The sequence below is a fragment of the Xenopus tropicalis genome, chromosome 3 (genome assembly GCF_000004195.4).
Source record: "Xenopus tropicalis strain Nigerian chromosome 3, UCB_Xtro_10.0, whole genome shotgun sequence".
NCBI classification, from domain to species: domain Eukaryota; kingdom Metazoa; phylum Chordata; class Amphibia; order Anura; family Pipidae; genus Xenopus; species Xenopus tropicalis.
This window is the reverse complement of record NC_030679.2, coordinates 93,972,687-94,000,380: the sequence shown is the minus strand read 5'-3', so window position 1 is coordinate 94,000,380 and position 27,694 is coordinate 93,972,687. Positions and strand designations below refer to the sequence as shown.

At 38.6% G+C, this 27,694-nt stretch overlaps 2 protein-coding genes across 5 annotated transcripts; one reads left to right on the top strand and one right to left on the bottom strand.

Moving 5' to 3' along the window:
• The first annotated feature begins 26 nt into the window (after positions 1–26).
• lman1l (lectin, mannose-binding, 1 like) lies at positions 27–6,278 on the top strand. The gene is made up of 3 exons (NM_001016497.2): positions 27–457; positions 4,142–4,229; positions 5,514–6,278. The coding sequence occupies exons 1-3, from the start codon at positions 294–296 to the stop codon at positions 5,736–5,738; spliced, it is 477 nt and encodes a 158-aa protein (NP_001016497.1). The 5' UTR covers positions 27–293; the 3' UTR covers positions 5,739–6,278.
• Positions 6,279–6,741: 463 nt separating this feature from the next.
• On the bottom strand, positions 6,742–23,059 carry ulk3 (unc-51 like kinase 3). 4 transcript variants are annotated; one of them, XM_012965931.3, is made up of 17 exons: positions 22,714–23,059; positions 20,277–20,417; positions 19,288–19,408; positions 18,681–18,785; positions 18,456–18,599; positions 18,049–18,131; positions 17,477–17,632; positions 17,267–17,372; positions 15,438–15,478; positions 15,018–15,120; positions 13,381–13,445; positions 13,222–13,297; positions 12,697–12,737; positions 12,578–12,619; positions 9,444–9,510; positions 9,056–9,107; positions 6,742–6,824 (listed from the first exon to the last, which is right to left on the bottom strand). In XM_012965931.3, the coding sequence occupies exons 1-16, from the start codon at positions 22,810–22,812 to the stop codon at positions 9,091–9,093; spliced, it is 1,407 nt and encodes a 468-aa protein (XP_012821385.1). In that variant the 5' UTR covers positions 22,813–23,059; the 3' UTR covers positions 6,742–6,824; positions 9,056–9,090.
• Positions 23,060–27,694: the final 4,635 nt, after the last annotated feature.

The window sequence follows — 27,694 nt, the reverse complement described above, 5'->3', positions numbered from 1 at the left end:
TGAAAAAGGAAGTTACACAGCGTGAGAAGCCCAAGGCCAAAAGTTTGGGATACACTGACTTTTGGAATTAGCAGCAAGAACAGGTTGTTGCTTAAAGGGTATCCCCGGTACTCCTTCAGCCAAAAGTCTCTGGCAAAGCTTGCCCTTGTGTTGTTGGGCTAAGGCTGTCCATGAGTTTCTAAAGAAACCAGTTAACACCGACTGGACCTTAGCATTGTAACAACAGTCAGACGTTTGTCTGTTTTTATCAGACATTTCCGAACAAAAGTCTTAAGAAGATACGTTTCTGCAATATGGCATTTATGGTGAAGACAATGGTAGGTGGGCAGCTGAAGAACCTCACAGGAGGTCTTGGCGGCAAAGAAGAAAAGGGAGAAGGAGAAAAATCAGCAGCAGAAGCCCAAGGAATGACAAGGGAGGAGTATGAAGAGTACCAAAAGCAGCTTCTTGAAGAAAAGTAAGTATTAACTGATTTCCTAAGTTATCATTTCTTAACTTTGCATGCTAGCTAAGCCATTCATATGCTGATAGATCACACACTTTGCTGTACTATTTTACAAACTGGAACTTGTTTAGCAGCAATGAGACTTCAACCATAATGCCCTCTAGGTTGCCCCAAGACCTAAATTCTAACTAAGGGGGATCAACAAAGCAATGATTTCTCTGTAAGTCAATAACTGCCAAAGCCCCCACTGTCTCTGCAAAACCTCTTGGTGTAATCTGTACAATAGCAGGCTTACAATAAATACACAGATCCACATGGTAAAACAGATAATTATTGTACAGAATGTGTTACTGGGAGATTGTATAAACATTAGACAATTGATATAAAATTCCGAACAGATAGTAGAACTGTAGGAGCACTGTAATTGTATTAGGTGCCAACAACATAGTGTAAATATCATAAAGACTGTTTGATCACATAAGATAGAAAACTGGGCAGAGTGGTTAAGGAATGCATGGATATAAGCATTCCCTTTTTGGAAATAGTCTAAAAAAAGTAAGTACTGGAATGTGCCTGAAATCCTTGAATCTAGACAGAATTCTAGAACCTGGAGCCAAATAAATTCTAAACAATGTGTATCTACCATAAATTCATTCTCAAAGGTTTATCCAAAGCTATAGGACCCTGACATACACCATCCTTACCACTCATAAATGTGAGGGCCTGCTGAAGATAAAAAAATATATATATTTTGGTATCAGAAGTAAAATATAAAGTGTTCAGACATTTACTGTGCCATTCATAATACTCAGATATCCAAGGCTTCCAAACCAAAGGGTTGCTAGCAGCAAATGGGTTAATCTCTTTAATTACAATTTATGTGGAATGCCTGCTAGCTTAATCCGTATGAGTTCCGTACATTTCTATTTTATTGTCTCCAGTCGTAAACATTCCTACACATAATCCTCCCATCTGTCAGACACTATCCCCCTCCCTATTGTGTGTATGCAACTCACTGCTGGATTATGTGAAGAGGACAGACATGGGGATCAGATGTGTTCCTTTACACACTAGGGTGAACAGGGACTGACCGGCCAGTAAAAAGAGGGATGCAGCAAAAAATAGGAAAATAAACATAAGGAATCACAATATACCCAGAACAGACCACTTACCAGAATAAAGCAACAATACACAGGGATGGAGAGTAAAAGCTTGTTATATCAGTAAATGGTATATAATCCCATAAACAGATCCCTACATGCACTAACAGTATCTAGATTATTTTTATGCATTTGTTAACTAGTAACTACAAATGAAATAGAATGAATGATGATAGCATAAACTAAAAGCTGAGGCTCCAAGATGATGATGTATTGCCATTGCAGAAGCCTTAGCTAAAGACTAGCCAAGAGTCCTAGGACAGTAATGTACACACAAATGAGGTGATCACTGTCCTGAAATTCCATAATTAGAATTACTGAATTTAGAATTATTGACTATATTGAATATAAATCAATTATATGGAGCAACTAATTTATATAAAACAAAATAATTTTTATTTATTTTTTTAAATTCCAAGGCAACTAGAAGATGTACTCCACAGCAGTACCCCTTGGCAACCAATCGGGGTTTTGCTTTCAACCAACTTAAAATGCCCATACACGTACCAATAATATCATATTCAGAAAACACATATAATAGTTTAATATAGCATGCACCATCACTCACTGGTTGATGTGTAGGGTCTGGGAGCAGCAGCCCTAGACTTATAGCTCAAGGGAGGCAATTCTTGCTGTATCACATAAGCATCATACACCAGGCATGCAGTTAAAATAGGTCAGGAACCTATGAGCAAATAAACAGCCAGTGCCTTACATACTCTGTATGCTTCAGCATATATAATCATAAACCTCTGACTAAGTAAACCTATGTGTTAGTCCAGAATTGATACAGCAATATACAGAGCAAGCTTTAGGTTTGACAATAGGGATAATAATAATAAAAACAATACTGGAACCCTAAAAAAAGGGTCAAAAGGTAAAAGAAAAGAAAATGGACATTATCAGAAAATTAAACTGATTTATAAATAATGATGGAGAACAGCAAGAGCTTGAGACTGAGAAGATAAAGTGAATGAGAAACAGGAGCAGAATGAAACAAGTGTGTAAAAATAATATGTGAGGAGGAGGATGATGCTCAAACACCTTTTGATTAAGAAGCAAAGTGAGATATTTATGGTAAAAGTATGAATTAATGAACAGCAGTGATTTCACATTAACATGTCAGCTTAAGATGGTGTTAAGAAGACTCTTATCTGTGAGCTCCCACAAAGCACAATATATAAGTTAAATATAATAGGGAGGGCAGATTAACTCCCCTTTCCCACAGTCTGTAATCTTCCTCTTAGAATTATTGCACTTTGCTGTAAAGACCCCTAAGGAGCTTTTCCAGGCATACCTCTACATACGCAATATATTAAATTAAAGCGTAGCCCAAGATTAAAGAATATATTGCATCAGGCCAAATGGATGGTATTTGTGAGATTTATTTGTGGCGAATCACCCTTGCTTGTCCAGGAAATGATGGAACCATGTCATCTGAGAAACCATTACTATTATCAGGTCAATGTGCTCTGAGGTTACACAGCTCAATTAATGTTTCTGCTATGGAACTGTTTACTATATGGCCAGACGCTGTAACCTACTGAACCTCATTATCCATAGGCTGATTTGCTGTGGCTGTTTGCAGGTCTCTTAAGGAATATAAGTGAACTTAGATGCAGCTTTAGAAATTATGTCTGGGGAAAGTGGTGTTAAATGTTAAACCCTTCAAGAGCTACTCTCACATAATTTCTGGCTGATAAATAAAAAAAAAGGACAGTGACTAACAATATAAATATATTTCACACAAGTATATTATCCTTGGTTTTAACTAACTTACCCAGAAATCATGCTTTAACTGATCCAGATGACCCTTAATCTCAATTATTACATACTAGTCAATGTCATAACTTTCTCTGTGGGGAATGTATGCAGCCTCTCACCTGCGTTCAGCACAGTCCCACGAGCATAAGCAACACAGAAAAGAATCCGCTCTATTGACACGTGCCTTGTGTGTGCCAGAATGCATAAAAAAGACAGTGCATGGGAACAAATATTAAAATGCCCATGTGTAGCAGAATTTACATGTTTTGACACTGGTAAAATTTAAAACATAAAAAAAACAAAACCATTCTTTTAAAATATTTATACTTTACCACTCAAAAGGATTAGGTTATAACGCACTTTATATGACATATTCTAATTCACTTTTCTTGTTCTATTTCATTTTTAAAGGACAAGGCAACACAAAATATAAATTTTTGCCTAATAAAAGAAACCAAAATTCAAAGCAGCTTTGCAATATACATTTATTACAAGTGGCTCAGACTGTTGAAACAATGTAACCCAAGGCAGCAGACTGACAGACCTGCCTTGCCGGAGAAGACTGATCTTTGCAACATTGTTTAAAATGTAACAACCAGGAGTTCAGCAAATGCTGCTTTCAATATCAACTACATTTACAAATAACATTTAAAGCGCTACAAATTTTTAATTATTTCATATTGGAAAGTTGCTTAGACTTATGTTTCCTTTCTTTAGAATAGGAAAGAACAATCTAAAAATGTATCGTTTTGCTATTATTTGTCCCATTCAGGATGGAGAGGGATGCTTTATACACACAGCGTAAGGCTGAGAGAGCTACACTTCGTAGTCACTTCAGAGAAAAGTACCGCCTACCTAAGGTAAACAACTGGCTACTAAGCATATAGATAGGGAATTATGGTACAGAGAAAGCACATTTGATTAATTTGCTGCATCTAAAATAGTGTATTAGGTTTCATTATTCCATAAGGGTTTTTTCACACTAGTAAATAACAATGTTGATGGTTATTTGCCGTATGAGATAATATAAACATTGGGGTGCATGAATTTTTTCTGAATTATTCTTTAGAGCACTGGCTTCCAAACTATGGGCATGGCCTTGTTAATGATATCCAAGTTAGTGAAACGTGTAGATGGCCTTATAGAGAATTAAAAAAGCGATTTAATATAAAGATGTATGCAATGTTTTCTATAATTTAAAGAATTACAACACAGTAACTGTTATGACAATAGGGCTCATGTAGGTTTTTTCCTACAATGCAGCATATTTTACCAAAATTCCGACATCATTGCATTCACAAAGGAGTAATGCTCTTGACACAATTGTGCTGCACCTACTGCAATTGCCTCTAATTCGCTAAGATAATTAAAACTGCTCCTGTGCAGTTGCACAAACATTTTTTAAGTCTGCTTGGCGTCAATTTCAGTGTTCAGCATGCAAATTATGTGTGCACTGTTTTGGCACAGTTAAATTGCAGTGAGTGATGCAGGGCACTGAGGAAATCCTGGAGCTATCTCCTGGTCCGGAGTTGGCAGTAGCTTCTGGATTCCCCTGCATCGATAGGCGCAGCAGCATGAAATTTTGAACGGAAAGCAGAAAGGACTGAGCGGCACCACGTGCAACTAGACGGAGGTGCAAGGAGTGCATTTTAAGTACCTTTAATAAAACGGGTTTTACTGACATTACATACTGCTGAGAAATTGCAGCAACTGCAACTACATATGTGAGCACTAATGTTTATCTATAGTTGTAACCATGTTATGGGTGAGGATGAGCCTGACCAAGAGCAGGTTTGCAGGGGAGAACTGAACCCAGTATATATAAAACCCTCCAACTTACAAAACTATAAATTATACAATAACTACACAGATGGACAATTTCCCATGGTCAATAAATCAAGAAACAGAAAGGTAGAATCTACTGAGCTGGCGGGGGCAGAACTGTTGATGTTATGATCTGTGCCATGCAAAGATATGATTATTATAGCAGAGCTAGAAAAAGATAAAGTAGAAAAGAAACAGTTCACTTATAATGTTGTTATAAAAAGCAAGGCTTTCTAGTTCTGCACTGTTTGCTAAGAAAAGAATTGTATATTATCTTGACTCTGATATAGTTTTAAATCAGTGTGTCCCTCTGTCCTTAGAGTGACATTGATGATGCACAGATCCAGTTGGCTGGAGGAGATGTGGAGCTACCCAAAGAACTGGCCAAAATGATTGAAGAGGACAATGAGGAAGAGGAGGGAAAAACATCTGTCATAGGACAGTTAACCAGCATCCAAAATCTTGACTTGGAATCAATTAAAGGAAAAGCACAGTCCACTCTGGACGATCTGAAGCAGTCAGCAGAGAAGTGTATAGTAATGTGAGACCCTTATTACATGATTTAAACCAGCTAGCAGGCATTCACAACATTTAATATTACTATCACTCTAACCAGCCCAGGTCTGATGATTTGTCAAAACACAGGCCAGCTAAAGTAATACAGCTGGCGCCCATATTCCAGCAAAAGAGTTAGTGACCCATTGTTAAGAATCCAACCCTGCAAGCTTTATTCATCTTTGGAGTTCGAAAAAAGCTATTCCCGAGTCCGCAGTACGAATTTTGGCTACAAGGGACAACATTGACCTGTTTAAAATGTATACTCCTTTCAACAAGCTTTGTGTTATGAGGTGTAATGCTGGATGCTAGAGGTTTGCTCACAACGCAGATGCCAACAGATAGATTATTGCAAAAAACACATTCAGGATATAAAATGGGTAATTTTAACATCCAAGCAGGGGAAAAAACTGCAAAGCAGAAAACGTTAGATAGTCAGGCAAATTTTCTTACTGTGTGTGTGTATTTTATTATACCGTGTACTAAACCCTAAATGGATATTAAATCCTATTTTATACAAATTAAAAAAATGAATTGTAGTTTGTGAAAGATCAGAAAATGCACAGAATTTTAGTTATGCCGTAAAAAATTCAGACATATATTATACAGTACAGTCACACACATACATATGTACGTACATAGATATATCGTGGCTGAGCGTTTTACATTGGCATACTGAAATTGCTGATATTTAGCAGAATCTATTCTTTCCTCTAAAAGTACAATGTTTCCTATGCCACTGGCTCCCACACAACCAAAAAGCATAATGGATCTGCCAAATGCAGTCTGTTTTTTTTTTTTTCTTCAAACAAACCAATTTTTACTTCATCAGCCCACAACACTTGTTGCCAAAAAGGCCTCTGGCTTGCCTAAATGCAATTTTGCGTACCTCAGTTGCTGACATTTGTGATGAGGTTGCAGGTAAGGCTTCCTCCTGATGACTCTTCCATGCAGATCATGTTTGTACAAGCAACGCAGCACAACTCCTGTGTCAGCAAAACCTTTCTGCTGGTCCTTTTCAGTTATGAGGATTTGCTGCTCTCTCTGAAAGTCTTCTTGTTCTTCTAGATCTTGCCCTAACAGTTCACCATAATTGCCATTTCTTAATGACATTACATACAGGAAAAACTTCAAGCTTTCCACAATCTTTTTATAGCCTTCCCCTGCTTTGTAGATAGCAGATCTGCAACTCAGTTGCTTAGAGGAACTAATGGTTGTTGACACCCAAAGTTTGGGGTGTCAGAGATTTTATTAAACTCTGCAACTGTCAACAGGTGGCAACTCCTAATGACCATTAAGGCCTAATGATGTAATAAGGGTCAAAGACCTTGCAACAACAGTTTTACCAGTGGACAAATAGAAGGGTGTCTAAACTTTCCTTATGCCACAGTTTCATTTTTCTTTGTTCCTATGTAAAATAAAATGTAAATGTTGTTTTTCTGAACTCTCCAAATGTTTATCATAAAACATCTTTTTTATGGATTATGCTATAGGCAGCAGAATCCAAAAAATAGGAAAAAAAAGCTTTAGCAGGTTTGCTGCAAAACATTTATTATGGGTAGCGATAACGCTGTTACTCACCCCCAAGGTATTAAAAGCACAACCAAGATTGCTTCTGATGGGATCTTAACTACAGACCAGTTTAACTCTCACTGGGCCTCTAGTATAGTAGAGATTTTTTCTAAACAGAATATGTACAGTCAGGTATGTGGTAACACAAGAACAGCCAGGAAAACCAGTTGGAAAAATAAATTACATTTATCAGCTGCACTACATTGGTTAGGAATAGGTGGGGGATATTTTAGTGAAGGGTCTGTGCAATGTCATTATTTTCCTGGAATCTTGAGTGAATATAGCTTCTCCAAATCTTGAAAATATGGAACTTCCCAAAATCCCAGAATTAAGACTTGAGATTTCAGAGGGGAGATTTCAGAGGGGCTGTGAATCAGCCACAAAATGTATTTATAAATACTGGTCCACAGATGAGATGGAAAAAATATTTGTAATGCAGGACAACAGCCTATAACATCTCAGAGGTGATTGTTATTGCAGTAAACTATTAAACAGCAATTTGCTCTGTCTCAGTGAATTTCTTTAGGGATGTATTTTCTTTGGCCCGAAGTGTGATGACAGTTTTTAGACTTTAAATGGATTTTACATTTGCCTACTAAGGCAGTAAACATGGGAAAATAGAAGTCCTAGAACAACTTAGCTCAGTAACAAACAACCTAACTGAAAGGTTTACACCCGAGATAAATGTGAGAAATGAGTTTGCAGACAACTATTTATGTTAAAAGGCAAATACTTCATCTAATCAAGCTGGGAACAGGTTACTGGTGGATCAGAACCCTATAAAGTGGATCATATTCTTTGTACAAACTAAGGGAATGGTAATTTATTAAAAAAAGAAGAAACAAAAAGATAAAGTAGAGAAAGAACATAAACTTCTAAAGGCAGAATTCCAGAACAAGTGTCTGTTATTGCTATGCCTAAACATTTGAGGCAACTTGCATACATTGTGTAAGTAGAAAGAAAGTTGATATCTGTCTTCTACCTATAAATAGACTGGAGATGTTATGCTACACCCACATCCCTTGTTTTTCCTAAGCAACACTATACTGAGTGTTTTCATATTCCTGAAATGCTTCATACATTTATTTTTTGCAAAAATAACAGAGATTATTTATCAATATGAAGAATAAGGGGCTTATTTTAATAAAGCTCCTGTTTAATTTAAAAATGCAATACAGGTATGGAATCAGTCATCTGGAAACCCGTTATACAGAAAAATCCAAATTATGGAAAGACCATCTCCCATAGACTCCATTATGAGCAAATACTTCTAATTTTTAAAAATTTCCGTTTTACTTTGTAATGATAAAACAGTACCTTGTACTTGATGCCAATTAAGATATAATTAATCCGTATTGAATGCAAAACAATTCTATTGGGTTTAATTCATGTTTGAATGATTTTTTAGCAGACTTAAGTTATGGAAAGATGCTTTTTCAGAAAAACCCCAGGTCCCGAGCATTCTGGATAACAGGTCCCATACCTGTATTACAAATGTTGCATTTACAACAGTTTTCATATAGCTGGTGTGCAATCAAGTCAAAAGAATGTATACAATAATGTGCTAGAGTGTAAGAAGTTGCAAAAACAGTGTGTACAACATTATTTATGTTTTTATATATGTGCATGATTAATGTTATTTTGTTCTTAAATACTGTAAAATTCACAAAACACAGAACAGAGAAGAAAATAATTTAATATGTAATAATTTAGACAGACAGACATATAGTATCACCTTGGGTGAACAGTCAGTGTATATGCACAAAGATTTCACTGCAGGGAACAAGCTGCAAACAATTCAGAAAAATAAGTTGTCAAAAATAGTACATCAAAAGGATGTCATTAGGAAGAAATAAAAATGGGATAATTGACAAAAGCAGAACAAGGAGGATCAAGTATTTATATTTGTCTAAGAAGAGTGAGTATATTAGTGAAACTATCTGCACTGGTATGGCATGCACAAACAAGCTTTATTGTCCTTTGACTGTACACACAACAATCCTAACGTATGGCTACATAAGTTGGAAAGGACTGCAGAGAGGCAAGGAGAAGTTTAGGGATATGGCAGTGGCAGAACTCATGGCAGAAACAAAAACTAAGAGTGCACAGCTTTCTGAACTTACAGTTACGGACAGACTCTGATAGCACCTCTTGTCCCAGAGATTCCGATTTCCACTGAGAGGTTTTCATCTACGCAGGAGAAAATTAATAAAGAATTTGATCTAGCAAAGGAACTTAAGCACCCAAATTTCCTTTTCCTAAGAAATGTTTTATGTACCCAGAGGGCGAATACTGGTTTTATCCATAAATCAAATCATAGGCAGCTGAAAAGGCTTTTTTGGTGGGGGCATGAAGGGGAACATGTACAGCATGTCCCTTGCACTTTTACATTCCCCACCCATTACAGTCAATTCACCTTAAACAGTGCCTTCACAAGTGCACCATACCGAATGGGTTGGGTTGTTGATATGTATGCTTTGTAAGCTTTATTGCAGTACTAGGTAAATTAGCCAACATTAATTTATTACAATGTTTTTCAGATAGTCAGTTAGTTTTGCAACTTTACTTTGGCTCAAGAGGATGAGAAAGTGTTTCAGTGGTGTATGGTGGAGTGCACACTTACAGAAAGCAGGAGGGACTAGATAAAGTTGTGAGATATGCACAGATGCTTATTTTTTAAAAGTATATTTTAGTAGAATGCACTACCACTACTTCACACAACTGCTGCTGAATGTTAATGGCATCTCCATTGCACTATAACATTAAATAAATGTTATCACTGTCATATTATAGATCAGACTTGTGAACTCAGCAGCCCACGCACATTATACTATGAAAGGATGTAAGCACTGGTTTTGTACCCTTGGTCTGTCCCTCACTGTGCCTGTTTTCCACCTGCCCTAACTACTGCACTTTCTTTGTGCTAAACCTTGGACCTCCCCTGTCTTGCATTCCAGTAAGCTTGCTTGTGCATTATTCCAAACATGATGCCAAAACATTACTCCAGATACTACTATCAGTGGCTCCTAAATCACCCCTATGGCCACTTGGTCATGACAGATCCAGCTGGCCACTGGTCATGACACATATTTTGCACCTAAATCTGGAAATATTTTAATGCTTGCATCCCATACTGGCATCACAAACACATTATACCTGCACGGCAAGCAAATTATACAATTAACAGTAGATACTAATGCCACAGCACATTGTATACATTGAGAAATAGTTGGTACTTGCAGCCCAAATACTGCCTTATTTCCCTCCCCTACAAAGAAACAGAGTATCCTGAACTGGAGTAGGAGGGGAAGCTGTGCAGCAACTGATTGCATTTATAAGGCAGGAAATTCAAATTTTTATGAACGCATAGGCAGCAACATAAGAGTAATATGGCGTTCCACCAGAGCTCTACTACTGCACTCCAACTGTACGAGCAATCAAATGCATTTTAAGTGCAATTGGTCTGACAAATTTTACTAATAACCTACAAAAGGGAAGATTCATCAATGCCTGTTCTTTTATTAGTTAAGATGATAAAATTATCAAGTTACCATACAATGTCCAAGTATAGTGGAGGAATGTGCATTAATCCATCCCACATCAAGTACCAAAGAGATCACACCATTTTGTTGTCACAAAAACATCACAATTATTTAAGAAGTATGCCTTGAGTAATTCAATGACTCTATGCGATTTAATTCCCTTATCATCTTATATTCGAGTTTTCTCTGTTCTTTTGTGTTTTACTTTTACTTTTATTTGCCTCACTTTTCAGTTTGTGTCCCATATTTTTCTCCTCTCCTCTCCCTCTTCCCTTGTTTGCTCCACCCTCCTCTCTACTGCTGTTCTGGTATTCCAATATTTCTCTACTACATGCTGTTTTCTTTTCCCTTACTTTATTTTTTTCTTCTCTTCAACTCATATTTTTATATTTTTCCAAGTTACGCCTTGTATTCTACAATTTGTCATTCTCATTTGTATCTCTCCTTTTGTCCTCCTTCTCCCTACATTTTCTGACTTAGCATCCTCCTAACTCCTCCTTGCTTTTTCATTGTGTTCTACCTTTCTTTCAACATTATTTGCTTTAAATGCAACATTAAATACATGCATTGGTAGTCCTGGTCGGGTTTAAATTTTCTGCTTCTGTAGGGCACATCAATACTTGCAAGTATTGCAAGTCTCACTCCATAAGTAAACAGAGCTTTTGAATCGACTGAACTGTCAATGTATGAATGGAGAGCTTATTATGGAGAACCAGGGAACATATGCCCGTGGCAGCCCCAGTGTTCATAATTAGTAGAACCACGGACACCAATGTGTGGGAAAAAAAAAAGCAGTTAAAAAATAAAAGTGTTTGGGGTACAGTACAATTTTTTAGGGGTCATGTTCCCCTGGCCTTCCCAGTTCCAATGCATATGATTTAAGTCACCAAAGATGAGCAGGATGCACAAGGCTGGAAAATATTGGGCAATTTAGGACCAAACTGGCCATCATCTATCCATAAGTACAGATAAGAATCAGCTCAGAATTAGACATCTTGGTTCATACTAATCTATATATACAGTTATCATCTGCAAGGAGTAATGGACTGACCACCTAATCTGATTATTTGGGAAACTGCCCAAATAATCAGATCAAGGCTTGTAATGGCAGGTTTAGATATCACTGCATGCAAACCAAATTTGCCAATGATCTGCTTTTTTTAACAGTAGGATCAAATTGCAAGATCTGCTTTTATGTACCCCCTAACTCTACCCATTTTACAACCTTAAAGGAACAGTAACACCAAAAAATAAAAGAGCTTTAAAGTAATAAAAATATAATGCACTGTTGCCCTGCACTGGTAAAATTGGTGTGTTTGCTACAGTAACACTACTATAATTTATATAATAAGCTGCTGTGTAGCCATGGGGGCAGCCATTTAAGCTGGAAAAAAGGAGAAAAGGCACAGGTTACATAGCAGATAACGGATAAGTTCTGTAGAATACAATAGTGTTTTATCTGTTATCTGCTATGTGCCTGTGCCTTTTCTTCTTTGAATGGCTGCCCCCATGGCTACACAGCAGCTTATTTATATAAATTATAGTAGACTTTCTGAAGTAAACACACAACTTTTACCAGTGCAGGGCAGCAGCACATTATATTTTAGTTACTTTTATACACTTTCATTTTTTTTTTCATTTACTGTTCCTTTAACACAGCACTTTAAAACCCTGTCACACAAGCTTTTTTTTTCTTGTCTTGTGACTATATTTACCTGCTCCTTTAAAAATTCTGCACGCCCCATTATTGTTTGTATCTGAAAGAAGAAACATGTTGTCATGCATTAAACCTCAAAAGGATTCATGGTTAATGTTGGTTTGTTCCAACACCTACCTCAGCATGCAATAACTCCCTTCTTCTTCCAGGTGATTCTGCTGTAAGACGTCAAACCAAAATTAGTAATTATATTCAGCAGGCATATAATGAATTTACAGGGATTGTTAAATTAAGATGTAATAAATTTCTCAGCAGTGTTCTGCTACATCTATTTAAAGGATACAGAACATGTGTATGTGCCCTAAAAACGTATAATATAATTACAAAAACGAAAATGATGCTCTTCATTTGTGGTACTGACAACTTTTAGCATAAAACCATCCACCAGATAATCCTCAGCTAAAAAGCTGCAGTAGTGGCCCTGTTTTTAATTCAAGTTAATGTGATGAGTTGAAATACAAAAGGAAAAAATCCCTGTGTGCCATCAGCTTAATATCAGAGTTCTTCAATTACTGACCTCCACCTGTATTCTCCACTACCCGTTTTGAAAAAAAAAAAAAAAAAAAAAAAAAAAAAATCCATAATGTAAACACCATGTTCATTCACCCTTCCTTCACATTATACAAATGCATTCATTCTCACCTGATAACATTAGCAGGAGTTCACCAAGGCTCTGTTGGTAAAGGTCCAGGGCATCACTAGCACAGCCCTCCTCATCCTGGAAAAACAATAAATTGAGGGTTGAATCAAGCAGAGACAGTAACTACTGAATCTTTGGTTCCTTCCATTCCTCCCACTTACTTTCGCAACTGCAGCTGAGGCCACCTCCAAAGCAGAGAAGAGTCGTGGTTTGTCCTGCGCCATTTCTTACTCCATGCAAAATAAAAGATGGTGGTACAAAATATAACAAACAAGACAGTTGCAATGCAATATTATATATATATATATATATATATATATATATATATATATATATATATATATATATGAACAGTTCAGTGAGAAAGTCCTTGAGAAAGGTCCTAACAAGGACCGAAACGTTGGTTTTAACAATATATCTGCAATAAAAAAAATTTTGGTGAAACATTGAAGGGTGTGCTGGCCACAGATGATTATTTTCTATGCATACACAATTTTGGCTAAGCACCCCGCAGAATATTGAGCCTTGGAGTGCGGACACCATTTGGATTGAGATATATATATATATATATATATATATATATATATATGAACAGTTCAGTGCAAAAACAAAACAGAGAACAAAAGATAAGGGTTGTGCAAAATGTACACATAAGAATAGTGGGGCATTCCGCTGAGGAAGTCATGCGATTGATAAAAGCGTTGGGCCTTACTATTTGTTTCACACGCTTATTGCGCTTCGACACTTGTAAGAGGAATTTTTATTAATAAATTGTAATAAATGTTTGTGCAAAATGTAGCCAAAAATGTAATCTACAAATGCTGGAATGAGCTGATGTATAACATAATAGCCAGACTACTTCCTTTGCAGCTCTCTAACCTCTTATTTAGTCAGTGACTTGGGGGGGGGGGGGGGTGCAAGGGACATAACTGTTGATTTAGTTTGCTTTTGATCCAGGTCAGATTCAATAGCAAACTAACTGAACATGTCCCCTATGCCCCCCACCCTCAAGTCACTGATTGGTTAATGACTGGTAATAGGTTAGAGAGCTGCAAAGGAGGAAGTTGTGTTCTGACCATTACATTAGACATGCAATCACTCCAGACTTTTTAGATTACATTTTTTGCTACCTATCTATTGAAAACATTTATTATTTTACATAGCTTATTAAACCAGGTCCAGTTTTATACTGAATAGGTCCTTTAATGCCTCTTTAACAATTTAAAGTAGAAGGAAAGGTAAAAACTAAGTAAGCTTTATCAGAAAGGTCTATGTAAATACTCAGAAATGCTGCTTTGACTTCTCTGTCAAAAGATTTCTTTTGTCAGTAATTCATGTGCCAGAGACAGCAGCTTTCTCTTTCTCCCCTCTCTTGCTCCCCCTTCCCTCAAGAATGCTAAGAACTCACTCCCCCCCTTAGGAATGTGGATCTAAGCCAATCAGCAGGAAGCTGTCTTACAAACTAAGCATGTTCACTTGGTCTGGGTGTCTGTGCAGGAGGGAGGCATTATGGGAACTTTCTTTACACAGCTCAGCATTTTTTCTTCCTGTTTGGCTTCTGATCATCTGAACGGGAGAAATATGGGGAGACTTAAGGGCACTATTGAGACAACTGAAGGTATGCCTGCAGCTTGAGATTAACTCTTTAGTAGCCTTTCCTTCTCCTTTAAGCTTCTGCGCTCATAGTTACTTATTAGAAGTAAAACAAGGAAACAAAATAAACTGCAGCATAAATAAATAAAAGCAATAACAGAAAAGAGTAAGAACAAAACACAATGTTCTTTACTCTGGCGCCCACCTTTTAGAAGTTCCCAACCTGAGATGCCCTGCATCAGGAGAGTCTTGTTATTGGAAGATACCAGCACCTTCAGTTCTTCTGCTCTGGAAATGTACTGACAGACCTGAAGAGACAATAATAAGCCTTGTTATACAATGTATCATCTTAGACTAGGGTTTTCAGTCCTATTAAATTGTAAATAGTTGTGGTACAACAGTGTAGTTTTCTGTAAAATAAATACAAGAGCAAGATCTGCTATGTGCCCAGCATATTCATTTTCTCTATATTTCTATAAAACCAATACTAATTGGCACATGTTAATGTTTAGTTGCAATAAAGAGATAATTTCATTGATACTGGCTCACAGTAAACACTGGCAGATGCCATAGGGTGATACTAGCCCATAAGAAGCTCTATATACAGTCAGAAGTTTCAACTTACCTTCGATCTTATTGCTTCTTTCCGCCTGACATCTGATTCATCTATAAAAAACAGAATATAGTCATTTCAAATATATGAAAAACAATTAAAAATTCAAAGCACTTGTAAACCCAAACATATGATATTACAAGCAATTTTAACCCTAATGGACTACCCACTATACATAGTATAGTGGGTATTACATATACAATAGTTATATGTAAGTGTAATTTGTATTGCCTTTGAAGGTTTTTTATTCAAGGTTATGACATACAGTATCAATTGGATTTGATTAATTGTATACACATTTCACTACTTATCCAGGTGGTTTATTTAATAGAAATGGTTGGTAGGTAATTTTCCAGCATTTAAACCCTAAAAGGAAATTCAGTCAAAAACATCCAAGATTTCCAGGACTCTGTAAATTAAATACCTGTGTATTGGAGCTGTATGGATAACATGTTTTTGGATAATAGATCCCATACCTGTAGAACTCTGCATTTCCAGAGGAACACAGCATTTCCATATATATACATATATAAATGTATGTATAAATAAAAAAATTGATGCATTGAACTGAATTCTGAGATCACACAGACTTATTGAGCTGTTCCAATTAAAATCTTTTTTTTTGGCTAAACCAAAGGCTGGCTGGTTTTAAGAAATCTGAACCAACAGGCAACCACAATGGCCTATCTGGGTAAGCACATCATAAATATTTTATTCTTTTAATCACAAAATTGTAATAAAGTAAACAAGTCAATCTCAGACAATCTTACAGACATTATTTTACTTTGTGATTATCACAGAATATATACTGGTGAACACTCCCCAAAAAGCCAGCTCATCTATTCAGCAAGAATGTTGGCCAGCATAGTCTGGGTCATTGGTGTAAGGTCCAGAAGAATTATCACCCTAAACAGTTTGATAACCTAGTAGGAGCTGAGAAACAAATTACCATACACTATACTGACACCTTTGTACTTTTTCAAATAACGAAAATATTACTCTAAAGTTAATTAATTTACTGCAAAATAAGATAAGCCAGGATATTGCTATGGTATTTACACTGTATTTCAGTCTGCAGTGAAAAAACACACAAAACAATCTGTGTGTTGGATTCACCTTTAATTTATTATCTGTGTTGAGTTGCATGTCCCTTCAATGAAAGAAGCACATATTCAGACAGTCTCAAATAAGAATGGCCATTTCCCATTCTGCTGTATTGTGTCTGTGTGCATCACAGTGAAAACAGAGAAATTAAAGAAAAAGCAGGAAACTGTCAGAAGATGGGGCAGAGAACTGTGAGAAAGCAATGGACAATCTCAACACTACAACTCCTTATTCAGAAATTTTAAAGGGGACCTGTCAGTCTTAGAAATAAGGTTCCGTGAATGAGTGTACTTTGAGATCAGAGCTGAGATATAGGGAGGGGCTTCAGGGCCTTGATTTGAACTTGATTTGAGTTGAGATTGGGAGCCAGTGAAGGGCTGATGTGTAGCAATAGGACAATTTATATTGTGCAAAGGTGTTAATTATGACCTGCCCAACCTCTTATTAACAGGTTAGTTAGATTGGCGGGGCTGGGACAAACTGCAGAATCCTGACTGGAAGCAGCCCCAGGGGCCCAGAGGCGCAGTTAAAGACAGCGGCCCTTGGGCATTTGTCTGAACTGCAGCTGGACAAAGGTTTGACACTTTCACCTGTCACTTAGTGCATAAACCACTTAGTTATTCTAAGTTGTTTCAGATTCATAAATAGTGGGTTCCCTTTTTATCCACAGCTAGCTATATATGAATATATTTGCTTGTGTGATTATACAGTAAAAGGCAGTATTTATGAGTACTTACAGTGCAGTGCAGGTATAAAATACTCCAGGGCTCTGCTGTATAAGGTGAGGGCAGCTGAGTGTTCACCAGAACTATCCTTCTCCACTGCTTCTACAACTAGTCTAGTCTGTGCATACAAAGAGGAGAAGTCACAGATGGAAAACTTACTGTATGTACACAGTAATATATGAATAGACAACCATAAAAGTTGCAATGTGATCTTTCACTCACAGCTTTCTCCAGGGACTCTGCAGAAGGCATGTGCTCCAAATCCACAAAAGGGTGAGTGAAGAATTCCACAAATGAGATTCTCTTGTCAGGGTCTCTCTGCAGGAGTCGCTGTAGTAGATTCCGACATTCAGAAGATAAACGTGGTCTAGTGGGGAGCTGAAACAGCAGAAATTGAAGCACATGGAAGGTGAGGAAATAGGGCAAAAAGCATAAGGCATAATAAGACATTGGAGGAAGAAGCTAAAGTTCTAAGCAAGGAAATAGATTTAACTGTAATATTCAGAACCAGTGATAGCAGAAATATTCTCAATATCACTTGCTGCAATTATGAACAGCCCTAGTTTTTTCTTGTTCCCTACTTTCATGTAAAGATTAGGTTCTGTTTTCTGGCCTTCCCTTCTATAATGAGATCCGCCTATAAAAATGTTAGCTGAAATACTTTTTGTGGCTGTCAACCGTTTTATATTCACTTTCATAAAAAAAAAACTGTTCTAATCCCTGATATACTCATGAACTTCTAATTTCCTCTGCATTTGCTCTTTGTCACTTCCACTTTACCTTCTGTTTATTACCTCTATTGTCTTGTGGCTGCATATCTTCTCCTCCAGCTCAGAGAATGATTTTGATGCAAATGGTGGTTTCCCAAATAATGCTTCTGTCATGTAATAGGTATGCAAAATAAAATATAAGTTAGCTATATACAGAATAATTGCAAACTTCTATCTTACAGAATGCTAGCATTTAGGCTACTTAATGCATGGCATACATCTTTAAAAAAACAAACAAGCCTGCAAGACTTTGATTCTAACTGAAAATGACACAGAAATATGCATAGAAAAGCTTTGGCATATTTACATCTTAGGAGATATTACTGTGTACATACAGTAAGTTTCTCTCTAGGTTTATCTAGTACCCTTATTCTTGTCTGTACTTCTGGTAGCCCTATTTATGTCTTTGCATCATATATACTACTACTCACCATATAGTATCACCCCAACAGACCACAAATCTACACGGGCATCATAGTGCCTGCTGCACACCATCTCAGGAGCCATGTAAAGAGGTGATCCCCTAAGGGCCTGAGGTGCATCATCAGATGACATATGCTGAGCAAAGCCAAAATCTAAATATGAAACGAAAAAAAAGTTACAGATCAAATATCCTTAATGTATTTCTTTGTCCCTGTAAATTCTATTTTTCCTACCAGCAAGTTTGAGGTGAGGCCTATCCAACCTGCTCAGAAGGATATTCTGAGGTTTTAAGTCCAAGTGGGAAATGTTCCCCTCATGCAGAAATTTCAAAGCGCTAGCTGTATAAAAAAAAGAAAAAAGAAACACAGCACTCAAATATTCATCATTTAAGACAGATGGTAAAGACAGGCCAAAAATCTACATTGGAGAAATAGGGATGAATTTATTACAAAATACAGCAACATAATTAAGCTCACCAAAACAGGGACTGCAAGTAAATAAAATTTGACAACAGAGAGACTAAACAGTAGACACAGAAGATAACAGAAAGTATGGCATGACTAAGTTAGTACAGCAGGTCAATATGGGAATATTATGTAAGGTGTCCCGCAATTCAGTAAAATGGGGTCCCCAAAGTTCCTATACTAGGGTGCTCAAATACCTTGGTGTACCCATGAAGAGCAGAAGAATATTCTGTGAATCCAAAAGCACAAAATATCAGATTGTGCAAGACAAAAGGATACATAAGAAGAAGTAAATCAAGAAAAAGATACAGAAATTAGAGGAAAAGAGTGTGTAAACATTAGAAAAGAGTGATACTCTTTTAAAGGTTTGCATTACCAAGTTGTTGTAAGAAAATTTGCACAACCCTCTCAGGGAGAATTCTTCGTGTCCTGATAAAGCGAGACAAGTCCCCCCCAGCACAGTACTCTGTTATTAAAAATATGTAGTCTTGGTCCCACTGTGAAAAAAAAAAAAAAAAAAAAGAAAAGAAAGTCTGCAAAAGGCTCAATGGAGAAGTGAGAAATCATCACAGTAATCCCACAACGAAGTCATAAGATAGAGAGATTTTCTATCTGGGTGATGAACAAGCAAAACAGTGCTGCACTTACTTGGATTAGCTGGGCCCCCTGCTGTCAGTGAGCTGCAGTAAGGGCTCTGGTACACGGGGAGATTAGTCGCCCGCGGCAAAACTCCCTGCTCGAGGGCGACTAATCTCCCCGAGTTGCCTTTCCCCTGCCATCTCACCGGCGAACATGTAAGTCGCCGGCGGGATGGCAGACGCGGCAGCGCGATTTTGCGCAAATCGCCGAAAAAAAAAAATCGCGAGGCTTTTTCGGCGATTTCCCAAAATCGCCCCGCCGCGTCTGCCATCCCGCCGGCGACTTAAATGTTCGCTGGTGGGATGGCAGGGGGAAGGCAACTCGGGGAGATTAGTCGCCCGCGAGCAGGGAGTTTTGCCGCGGGCGACTAATCTCCCCGTGTACCAGAGCCCTTAGGGAAAGAGCTCTGGTGCCTGTATTTCTACCCTCTACACAGCTTTTAATATTGCTCGTTTATGTCCCAGTACAGCTGCACAGGGATTGGATGGTTTGAATTTCTCTTCCAGTCCATCCAATCCCCATGTGGCTTTACCAGGACTTAACTTCACTGACAAACAAGAGTGCAGAAAGCTGTGTAGGGGAAAAAATGCAGGCACCAGAGCTCCCGCCCTTCCTTTTTTACTTTAGAAATCTATGTAAAATATTCTGATGTAGAAAATGCCCAGTGTGGGTCAACTAAAGATATGTCTCACAGTGGAACCATGCATGAGAATGCTGCCCTCTGACCTGAAAGTCCTTTAGTTCAAGAATGTGTGGATGATGAACGGTCTTCAGAATTTCAATCTCAGTTAAAAGATTCTCTACTGCTGCTTTGTTCAGACTTTTCTTGCTAACACATTTAATGGCCACGACTTCTCGAGAGTTTCTCTATCAGAGGCAAAATTAAAAAAAAGTTTAAGGGGTTAAGATGTAGATTCACTTAAAAAATCTGTTACATTTACATGAAGATGGCTTAATTATTGGCACCTGAAAACTACAGAATACTTAATAATGATAAGACAAAATGTAAATGACATAGTTATGTTTTCTGCTTGTCACAAGTCTTTCTTCCTTATACATACATAAAAACTCAAAACAGCAGAACAGTTGTGAGTTATCATTGGACTTTTAGGTGTGTTTACATAGGGAATAATATTACCATCTAATTGAAAAAATATTAGAAGTCACCAAAAGGTTCCATTACCAAAAAAGGCAAGAGGCAGCACATTTATTCAGCATTTACTAGAACACTTTTTGGCATACAACAAACAGCAGCTTTTGGGCATAAAAGGGCTCCTATACCCAAAGTTAGGGTACACATAATAATGGAATCACCTATGCCATAGATTAGGTGGTCCTATCACTCGATGGTAGGGGAAGATCTGTTCCCATGATACTCTTCAGCATCACTCAATTAAATTTACACATAAAACGGAACAGAAGAAAGACATTCACGTGACAGAAAAGAGAATGTTCAAGAATATTATGGCTTCCATAATAAGGAAGGAGAAAAGTTAGAGCGCAAGGCATAATAGCCCAGATACAGCCTGCAAACAGCGTGGAAAATGTTTGCAAAAGGAAATAAACTTTGCATTATCAATTGATTGGTACCACATGTTAATTGAATTCATGTGTTTTAAGGCACCTGATGACTTCTATTGTCTGTTTTTGTCAATGACCAAATGAACTGAGTTTTAATTTAAAAAAACAAATATGCCTTTTGCTATTTCAGAGTTATAGTCATTCCACTCGTGAAAAAAGTAAGGAATCAAGTTTTAATAAAGTTACCTGATGCACAAAGCCACAGCACTTTTCCTCGAAAATGAACAGTGAGCTGTATGCATTGTGTGCACCTAGTGTTTTAGAGGGGGTGAATAGCAGAATACAGTGGGGTGAAACATTCACAAATTTACTTAGTATTATTTGGCCCTATAGAATAGATATGGTGTGCCCAAACCAGGTCATGCCAAGAAATCCCTCAAGCTAATGAGGCAGGGGCTTACCAATAGAGAAGCAGAGGCTGCAACTGTTGGAAGTCTGAGGGCAGTGGCAGATGGGGAGATTAGTCGCCACGCGACAAATCTCCCTGAAATGCCATCCCACCGACTAGAATGTAAATCGCTGGTGGGATGGCATACGCGGCACCAAAATTGGCGAAGTTTCCTCTCAAGGCAACTTCGGCAATATCAGCAAATCGCCGCGCTGTGTATGCCATCCCACCAGCTGGTGGGATGGCATTTTGGGGAGATTTGTCGCGGGCGACTAATCTCCCCATCTGTCACAGCTCTGAGAGTGTATAGGGCAATAAAAGACCCTGGCTGATAAACAATTTTGTTGGGAATCTATATTGGTTGGGGGTGCCGCCTCCCATAATCTCTGAGCACTGGGCGGAAACAGAAGGAGAGGCCTGGATGTGCATGTGAAAAGATATTTTACTATTGATAAGCAATGTCACCACATTTCAATAAATAAGCTATCATACTAAAGGTTGGGTCACTCAAAAATGATTTGGTTGTGGGGCCCAGCAAATTAAAGTGCAGCTACTGTACTGGCTATGGGGTGTTACAAACTGCATTTTTATTTGCGTTCCCATGCAGAAGCTTTTCTGTTTTCCTCTACACGGAAACGCAGGAGATAGCTGGCTCCATTCTTCTTTATGGGGAATGTAAACACAGGAACCACATAGGGCAGGTTTGATTTTACAGTTGGATTGAGGACCACATCTGGCCAGGGGATCAAACGATCTAATCATACTGAAATTACCCATAAATAAGTGATAATAATGAAGAATATTCTTCCACGAGTGTGCACAAACCCTGAACAAAATTACAAGTACTGCCGACCCCCTCTATGTATAAACCCATAAACAACTACTTGTAGATGAGGCAGCTTTTCTTTTTCTATGGAGCAAGTTTGTTTCTCAACAGAAACAACCCAAAATATCCAGCTGATAACAAGTAGCTGCTACACATAGCTCAAGTCTTTTGGTGCCTCACTAATCCTGGGTGGGAGGTATGATGCCTGCTGTTCAGAAATGGTGAAAGCACTTCTGTTGGAAACACTATTTTCACATAATAGGAAGAATATTCTCTTCACATAAGACAGGGATTATTGAGAAAAGATAAATCAGCAGAGTACACGATTTTGAAGCCTGAAAGGAATATCCCATGTGGGCACATGTTACCTTCCTGTACGCCTTGTAGACGGTGGCATATGACCCACTGCCCAGTTTTTCCGTCAGTATAAAGTCTTCCAACCGAGGCGGAGCCCAGCCGGCAGCCATGCTTTGTACAAGCCACAAACTCCCAGCCAGCTATCAGGGTCTGTGTGTTGGCAAGCAAGGTCTGTGTGTGGGCAAGCAGGCTACGTGCGGCCCCACAGGGAGAGTGTGAGCACCGTGCCCCTCATATCTGCACTAGAGTGGTTAGCCTAGATCTCTTCACAGGAGCGTTACACAGCTTTCAGTCTCCGTGTGATGTCGCTGACAGTGCCTGTCTGTCTGATTTCCACTTCCTTGTTTGTACTAAAGTGACACCTTCAGCTCAGAGCAGGGTACTGCAGGAAGAAGCGGCTAGAGATCGCTCCTAGTGGCGACTGACGGCGTTCAACTACAACCATTGCAGTTAGTGGGAAGGAGAGACCAGAGCTACCATCACAGTCCAATTTTTTCCCTCTGTGGGATACTATGTAATAATTATTGTCCCCTGATATAGGAACAATATAAAATATAGACTTTTAATCATTCAGCCTCCTACAGCTATATGGATACAGTCAACAGGGCACACCTCAGATAAAAATGCATTTTGTATATATGTATGTATGTATAACTTTGTTTATAAAGCGCCACAAGGATACGCAGCGCTGTACAGTCTTACAGAATACAAAATTACACACAGGTGATATAATAAATAAATACAATAAATATATATGTATGTATATATAAGTGCCATGTGGTATGAGACACAGTAGGAAGGAGGTCCCTGCCCTGTAGAGCTTACAATCTGAGTGGTTGGGTAACATACAGGCACAAACTGGAAGGTAAGAGTGCATCAGGTATGGGCATTTGCCCTTAAGCGCAGGACTAGGCAAAATAATGTTTTAGTGCTCCAGAAGGTAACAGCTGAGCTTTTTCTTAAAGAGAGTGGGTGAGTGTTCCCTACGGAGGGATTCAGGGATAGAGTTCCAGAGGTAAGGAGCAGCGAGATAGAAAGGTTTAAGATGAGAGAGTGCAGTGGGTGTGGATGGTGGTTTTTTTGCATTTTTTTCTTAGGAGTGCCCTGTTAACTGTATCCATTGTTTCCTCCTACAGCAAGAACCCTAGTTTATTTAGATTTTTTTTATGGTGTGCCATCCTAAAACTTGTATCATATATCATCTGCTTCCTATCTATCCACAAGGCTGCCCTGGATTAGTGTTCTGAAAACTCCAACCCAAGGAGTTTTGGAACCCACCCAAGGCAAGATTGACCATTCAGGGCCACCTTAGCATTATCCCTGTCTGAAACATTTAATGGTACAGATATGGGATCCGTTATCCAGAAACCCATTATCCAGAAAGATCCTAATTACAGAAAGCCTGTCTCCCATAGACTCCATTTTAATCAAATAATTTCGATTTTTAAAATTGATTTCATTTTTCCCTGTAATAATAAAACAGACTGTTGTACTTGATCCCAACTAAGATATAATTAATCTTTATTAGAGATAAAACAATCCTATTGGGTCACCTTCCTCATCATCCCCTGTGCCTTCCTTCTCCTTCAGATGGATCTTGCAGCCTGCTACCCCAGGTTAGTGTAATATACACATTAAACTAATACACACTCACATTTAAGGCTTTTACACATTCACGGCTTTTACACATTCACAGCACTCACACATACTTGCACACACATGCACATAATGCACAATTTGCCAAGTGTACACACACATACACACACACATTTTGTGGCTGTGTTTTTTTATCGCATTGTGATTTTTTTGCCTAAAATTTTTTTTATTGCTAATTGCACTGTGCAATACCTTTTGTATTTTTATATCAGTGATTATATTCAATTCTTTATGGTCTCTTTAGGGTCTCTGTACTGTTAGGGCTCTGGCACACGGGGGAGATTAGTCGCCCGCGATTAACTCCCTGTTCGCGGGCGACTAATCTCCCCGAGTTGCCTACCCCTGCCATCCCACGGGCGAACATGTAAGTTGCCGGCGGGATGGCAGACGCGGCGGCGCGATTTCGCGCAAATCGCCCCGCCGCGTCTGCCATCCCGCCGGCGACTTACATGTTCGCCGGTGGGATGGCAGGGGGCAGGGAGTTAATCGCGGGCGACTAATCTCCCCCGTGTGCCAGAGCCCTTAGGAGGTCTTATAGCATATAATACACATACCAAGAAGTGAAAATTTGTATGCATTTGTAACCCCTATTTGGCTGTAAAACAGCCAAAGCACAGCAAGTATAGGTTTTAGAGCGTGGGGTACATGCGACTCAATCCTTCAGGATGGGCCTTTGCTAAGTGGAAGTAACCAGTGGATCCAGGGGTGTAGTGGAACTACAACTCACTGTAGCTGTGTGCAGTTCAATTTAGCAATAAAGGATGCCAGAAGGTTCTTGCAGTTGAACAATCAAACTGGTTTATTATCAAAGACAATCAATGTGCAGGGTTATTGCAATATACTCATATACAGATGTTATATGATAGTAATACTCTGAGGACAGCACAGAGAGGATGCACACGGTTTATCCCACCCCCTTTAGAGTCTGGGTGGGGTAAATGCACCTGGTCGGCTTGGCACCCCAATGGAAGCAGTCAGGATAGATACCTCAGTCCTCAGAATACCTCTAGCTTTAAGAGTCCTACAGCCGACTGTGGAGCAGGGTTTAGATACTGCCTGTCTACTATGTCTTAACCATGGCCCTATGCTGAAGCAACAGTGCCTGTATGAAAGCTACTTTCCTTGGTGGAGCCAAAACTGCTCTTGCTTCCTTCCCTCTCTTTCACACTTTCCTAGAAAGTGCTCGACAAGAGTAACTATCTAACTGGTTCTCGCTCACAGGGTCCCTGTCCCCCGACTTCACTAGAGTAGGTGATGAATGGCTGCCCCCATGGCTACACAGCAGCTTACTTATATAAACTATAGTAGTCTTTCTGAGGCAAACACACCAGTTGTAGCAATGCAGGGCAACAGTAGATAATATTGTAATTACTTTTATACAATTTCATTTTTTTGGTGTTACTGTTCCTTTAAGAGTACTACCCCCTTAGCTCAATCAGCAATGGAGGGTTTGGTTGCGGGTGGCCTAATTTGCACATAAAGGATGGAGGGTGCTAGTCTGGAGGGACCCATGGCACCCGACTCGAGTATAAGCCGAGAGTGGCTTTTTCAGCACATTTTGGGTGTTGAAAAACTAGGCTTATACTCGAGTATATACAGTAAATCGGGCAGTGTTTGGTAGAAATATATGCCATGAAATATGTATGCACTAACTTCGTTTTGGGGGTCTCTAAATGCCAGATACATTACTAATCTTATGCATAATGGGCATCAAACTGTTCAGTTAACCCTTGGCTTTCATATTTAGGATGTTTTTTCTTGGTACCTAATGCTATGTGGGAAATTCTGAAAAAAATGATGTATAGTTTTCCTAGTTAAACTTTTAAGTGTGTGAACATAACATCAAAAAATGATGACCCAAGGTAAAAGATGTCTTACATAAATATTGATTTGACAACTTGACAAAATTCTTTCATAGGAATAAGACATCATTTTTCTGTTGGTAAAGTCTTCTTCAGAGAGTTCCCTTTTAATAAGATAAAAAACTAAAATATACTGCAAATATTTAATCTAAACTAATATTCGCAGAAGTTGCCTTGAGAGAAAACTTCTGCGATTTCGGGAAATCGATTTACATTCTTGCCGGTGGGATGGCATTTCAGGGAGATTTGTTGCACGGAGACTAATCTCCTCGTGTGCCACAGCCCTTAAGATTATGTATCTACAGTAGGAGATAAAAAAGCTTTCCTACAGTTTGGCAATGACTGCTGTTAAATAGTTGGCCTTCTTTTTAAAAGAAGACAGACCATATTGTTATGTATGCTACCCAATACAGATGATTATATAATCTCTATTACTTGACCTCTGTCTTCTTTGATATATGTAAACTAAGGCTTTGGCCACGTGCGGCTGATTTTCAGCCTGTGTATACAGTGGAGGAAATAATTATTTGACCCCTCACTGATTTTGTAAGTTTGTCCAATGACAAAGAAATGAAAAGTCTCAGAACAGTATCATTTCAATGGTAGGTTTATTTTAACAGTGGCAGATAGCACATCAAAAGGAAAATCGAAAAAATAACTTTAAATAAAAGATAGCAACTGATTTGCATTTCATTGAGTGAAATAAGTTTTTGAACCCCTACCAACCATTAAGAGTTCTGGCTCCCACAGAGTGGTTAGACACTTCTACTCAATTAGTCAACCTCATTAAGGACACCTGTCTTAACTAGTCACCTGTATAAAAGACACCTGTCCACAGAATCAATCAATCAAGCAGACTCCAAACTCTCCAACATGGGAAAGACCAAAGAGCTGTCCAAGGATGTCAGAGACAAAATTGTAGACCTGCACAAGGCTGGAATGGGCTACAAAACCATTAGCAAGAAGCTGGGAGAGAAGGTGACAACTGTTGGTGCGATTGTTCGAAAATGGAAGGAGCACAAAATGACCATCAATCGACCTCGCTCTGGGGCTCCACGCAAGATCTCACCTCGTGGGGTGTCAATGATTCTGAGAAAGGTGAAAAAGCATCCTAGAACTACACGGGAGGAGTTAGTTAATGACCTCAAATTAGCAGGGACCACAGTCACCAAGAAAACCATTGGAAACACATTACACCGCAATGGATTAAAATCCTGCAGGGCTCGCAAGGTCCCCCTGCTCAAGAAGGCACATGTGCAGGCCCGTCTGAAGTTTGCCAATGAACACCTGAATGATTCTGTGAGTGACTGGGAGAAGGTGCTGTGGTCTGATGAGACCAAAATAGAGCTCTTTGGAATTAACTCAACTCGCTGTGTTTGGAGGAAGAAAAATGCTACCTATGACCCCCAAAACACCGTCCCCACCGTCAAGCATGGGGGTGGAAACATTTTGCTTTGGGGGTGTTTTTCTGCTA

Coding starts and splice junctions, on each gene's coding strand:
- lman1l (NM_001016497.2), top strand. CDS start 294: ATGGCATTTATGGTGAAGACAATGGTAGGTGGGCAGCTGAAGAACCTC. Junction 458..4,141: donor AAGCAGCTTCTTGAAGAAAA/GTAAGTATTAAC, acceptor TGTCCCATTCAG/GATGGAGAGGGATGCTTTAT. Junction 4,230..5,513: donor AAAAGTACCGCCTACCTAAG/GTAAACAACTGG, acceptor CTCTGTCCTTAG/AGTGACATTGATGATGCACA.
- ulk3 (XM_012965931.3), bottom strand. CDS start 22,812: ATGGCTGCCGGCTGGGCTCCGCCTCGGTTGGAAGACTTTATACTGACG. Junction 15,479..17,266: donor TTTTATACCTGCACTGCACT/GTAAGTACTCAT, acceptor TGTTTTTTATAG/ATGAATCAGATGTCAGGCGG. Junction 13,446..15,017: donor AGGTTGGGAACTTCTAAAAG/GTGGGCGCCAGA, acceptor GCATGGAGTAAG/AAATGGCGCAGGACAAACCA.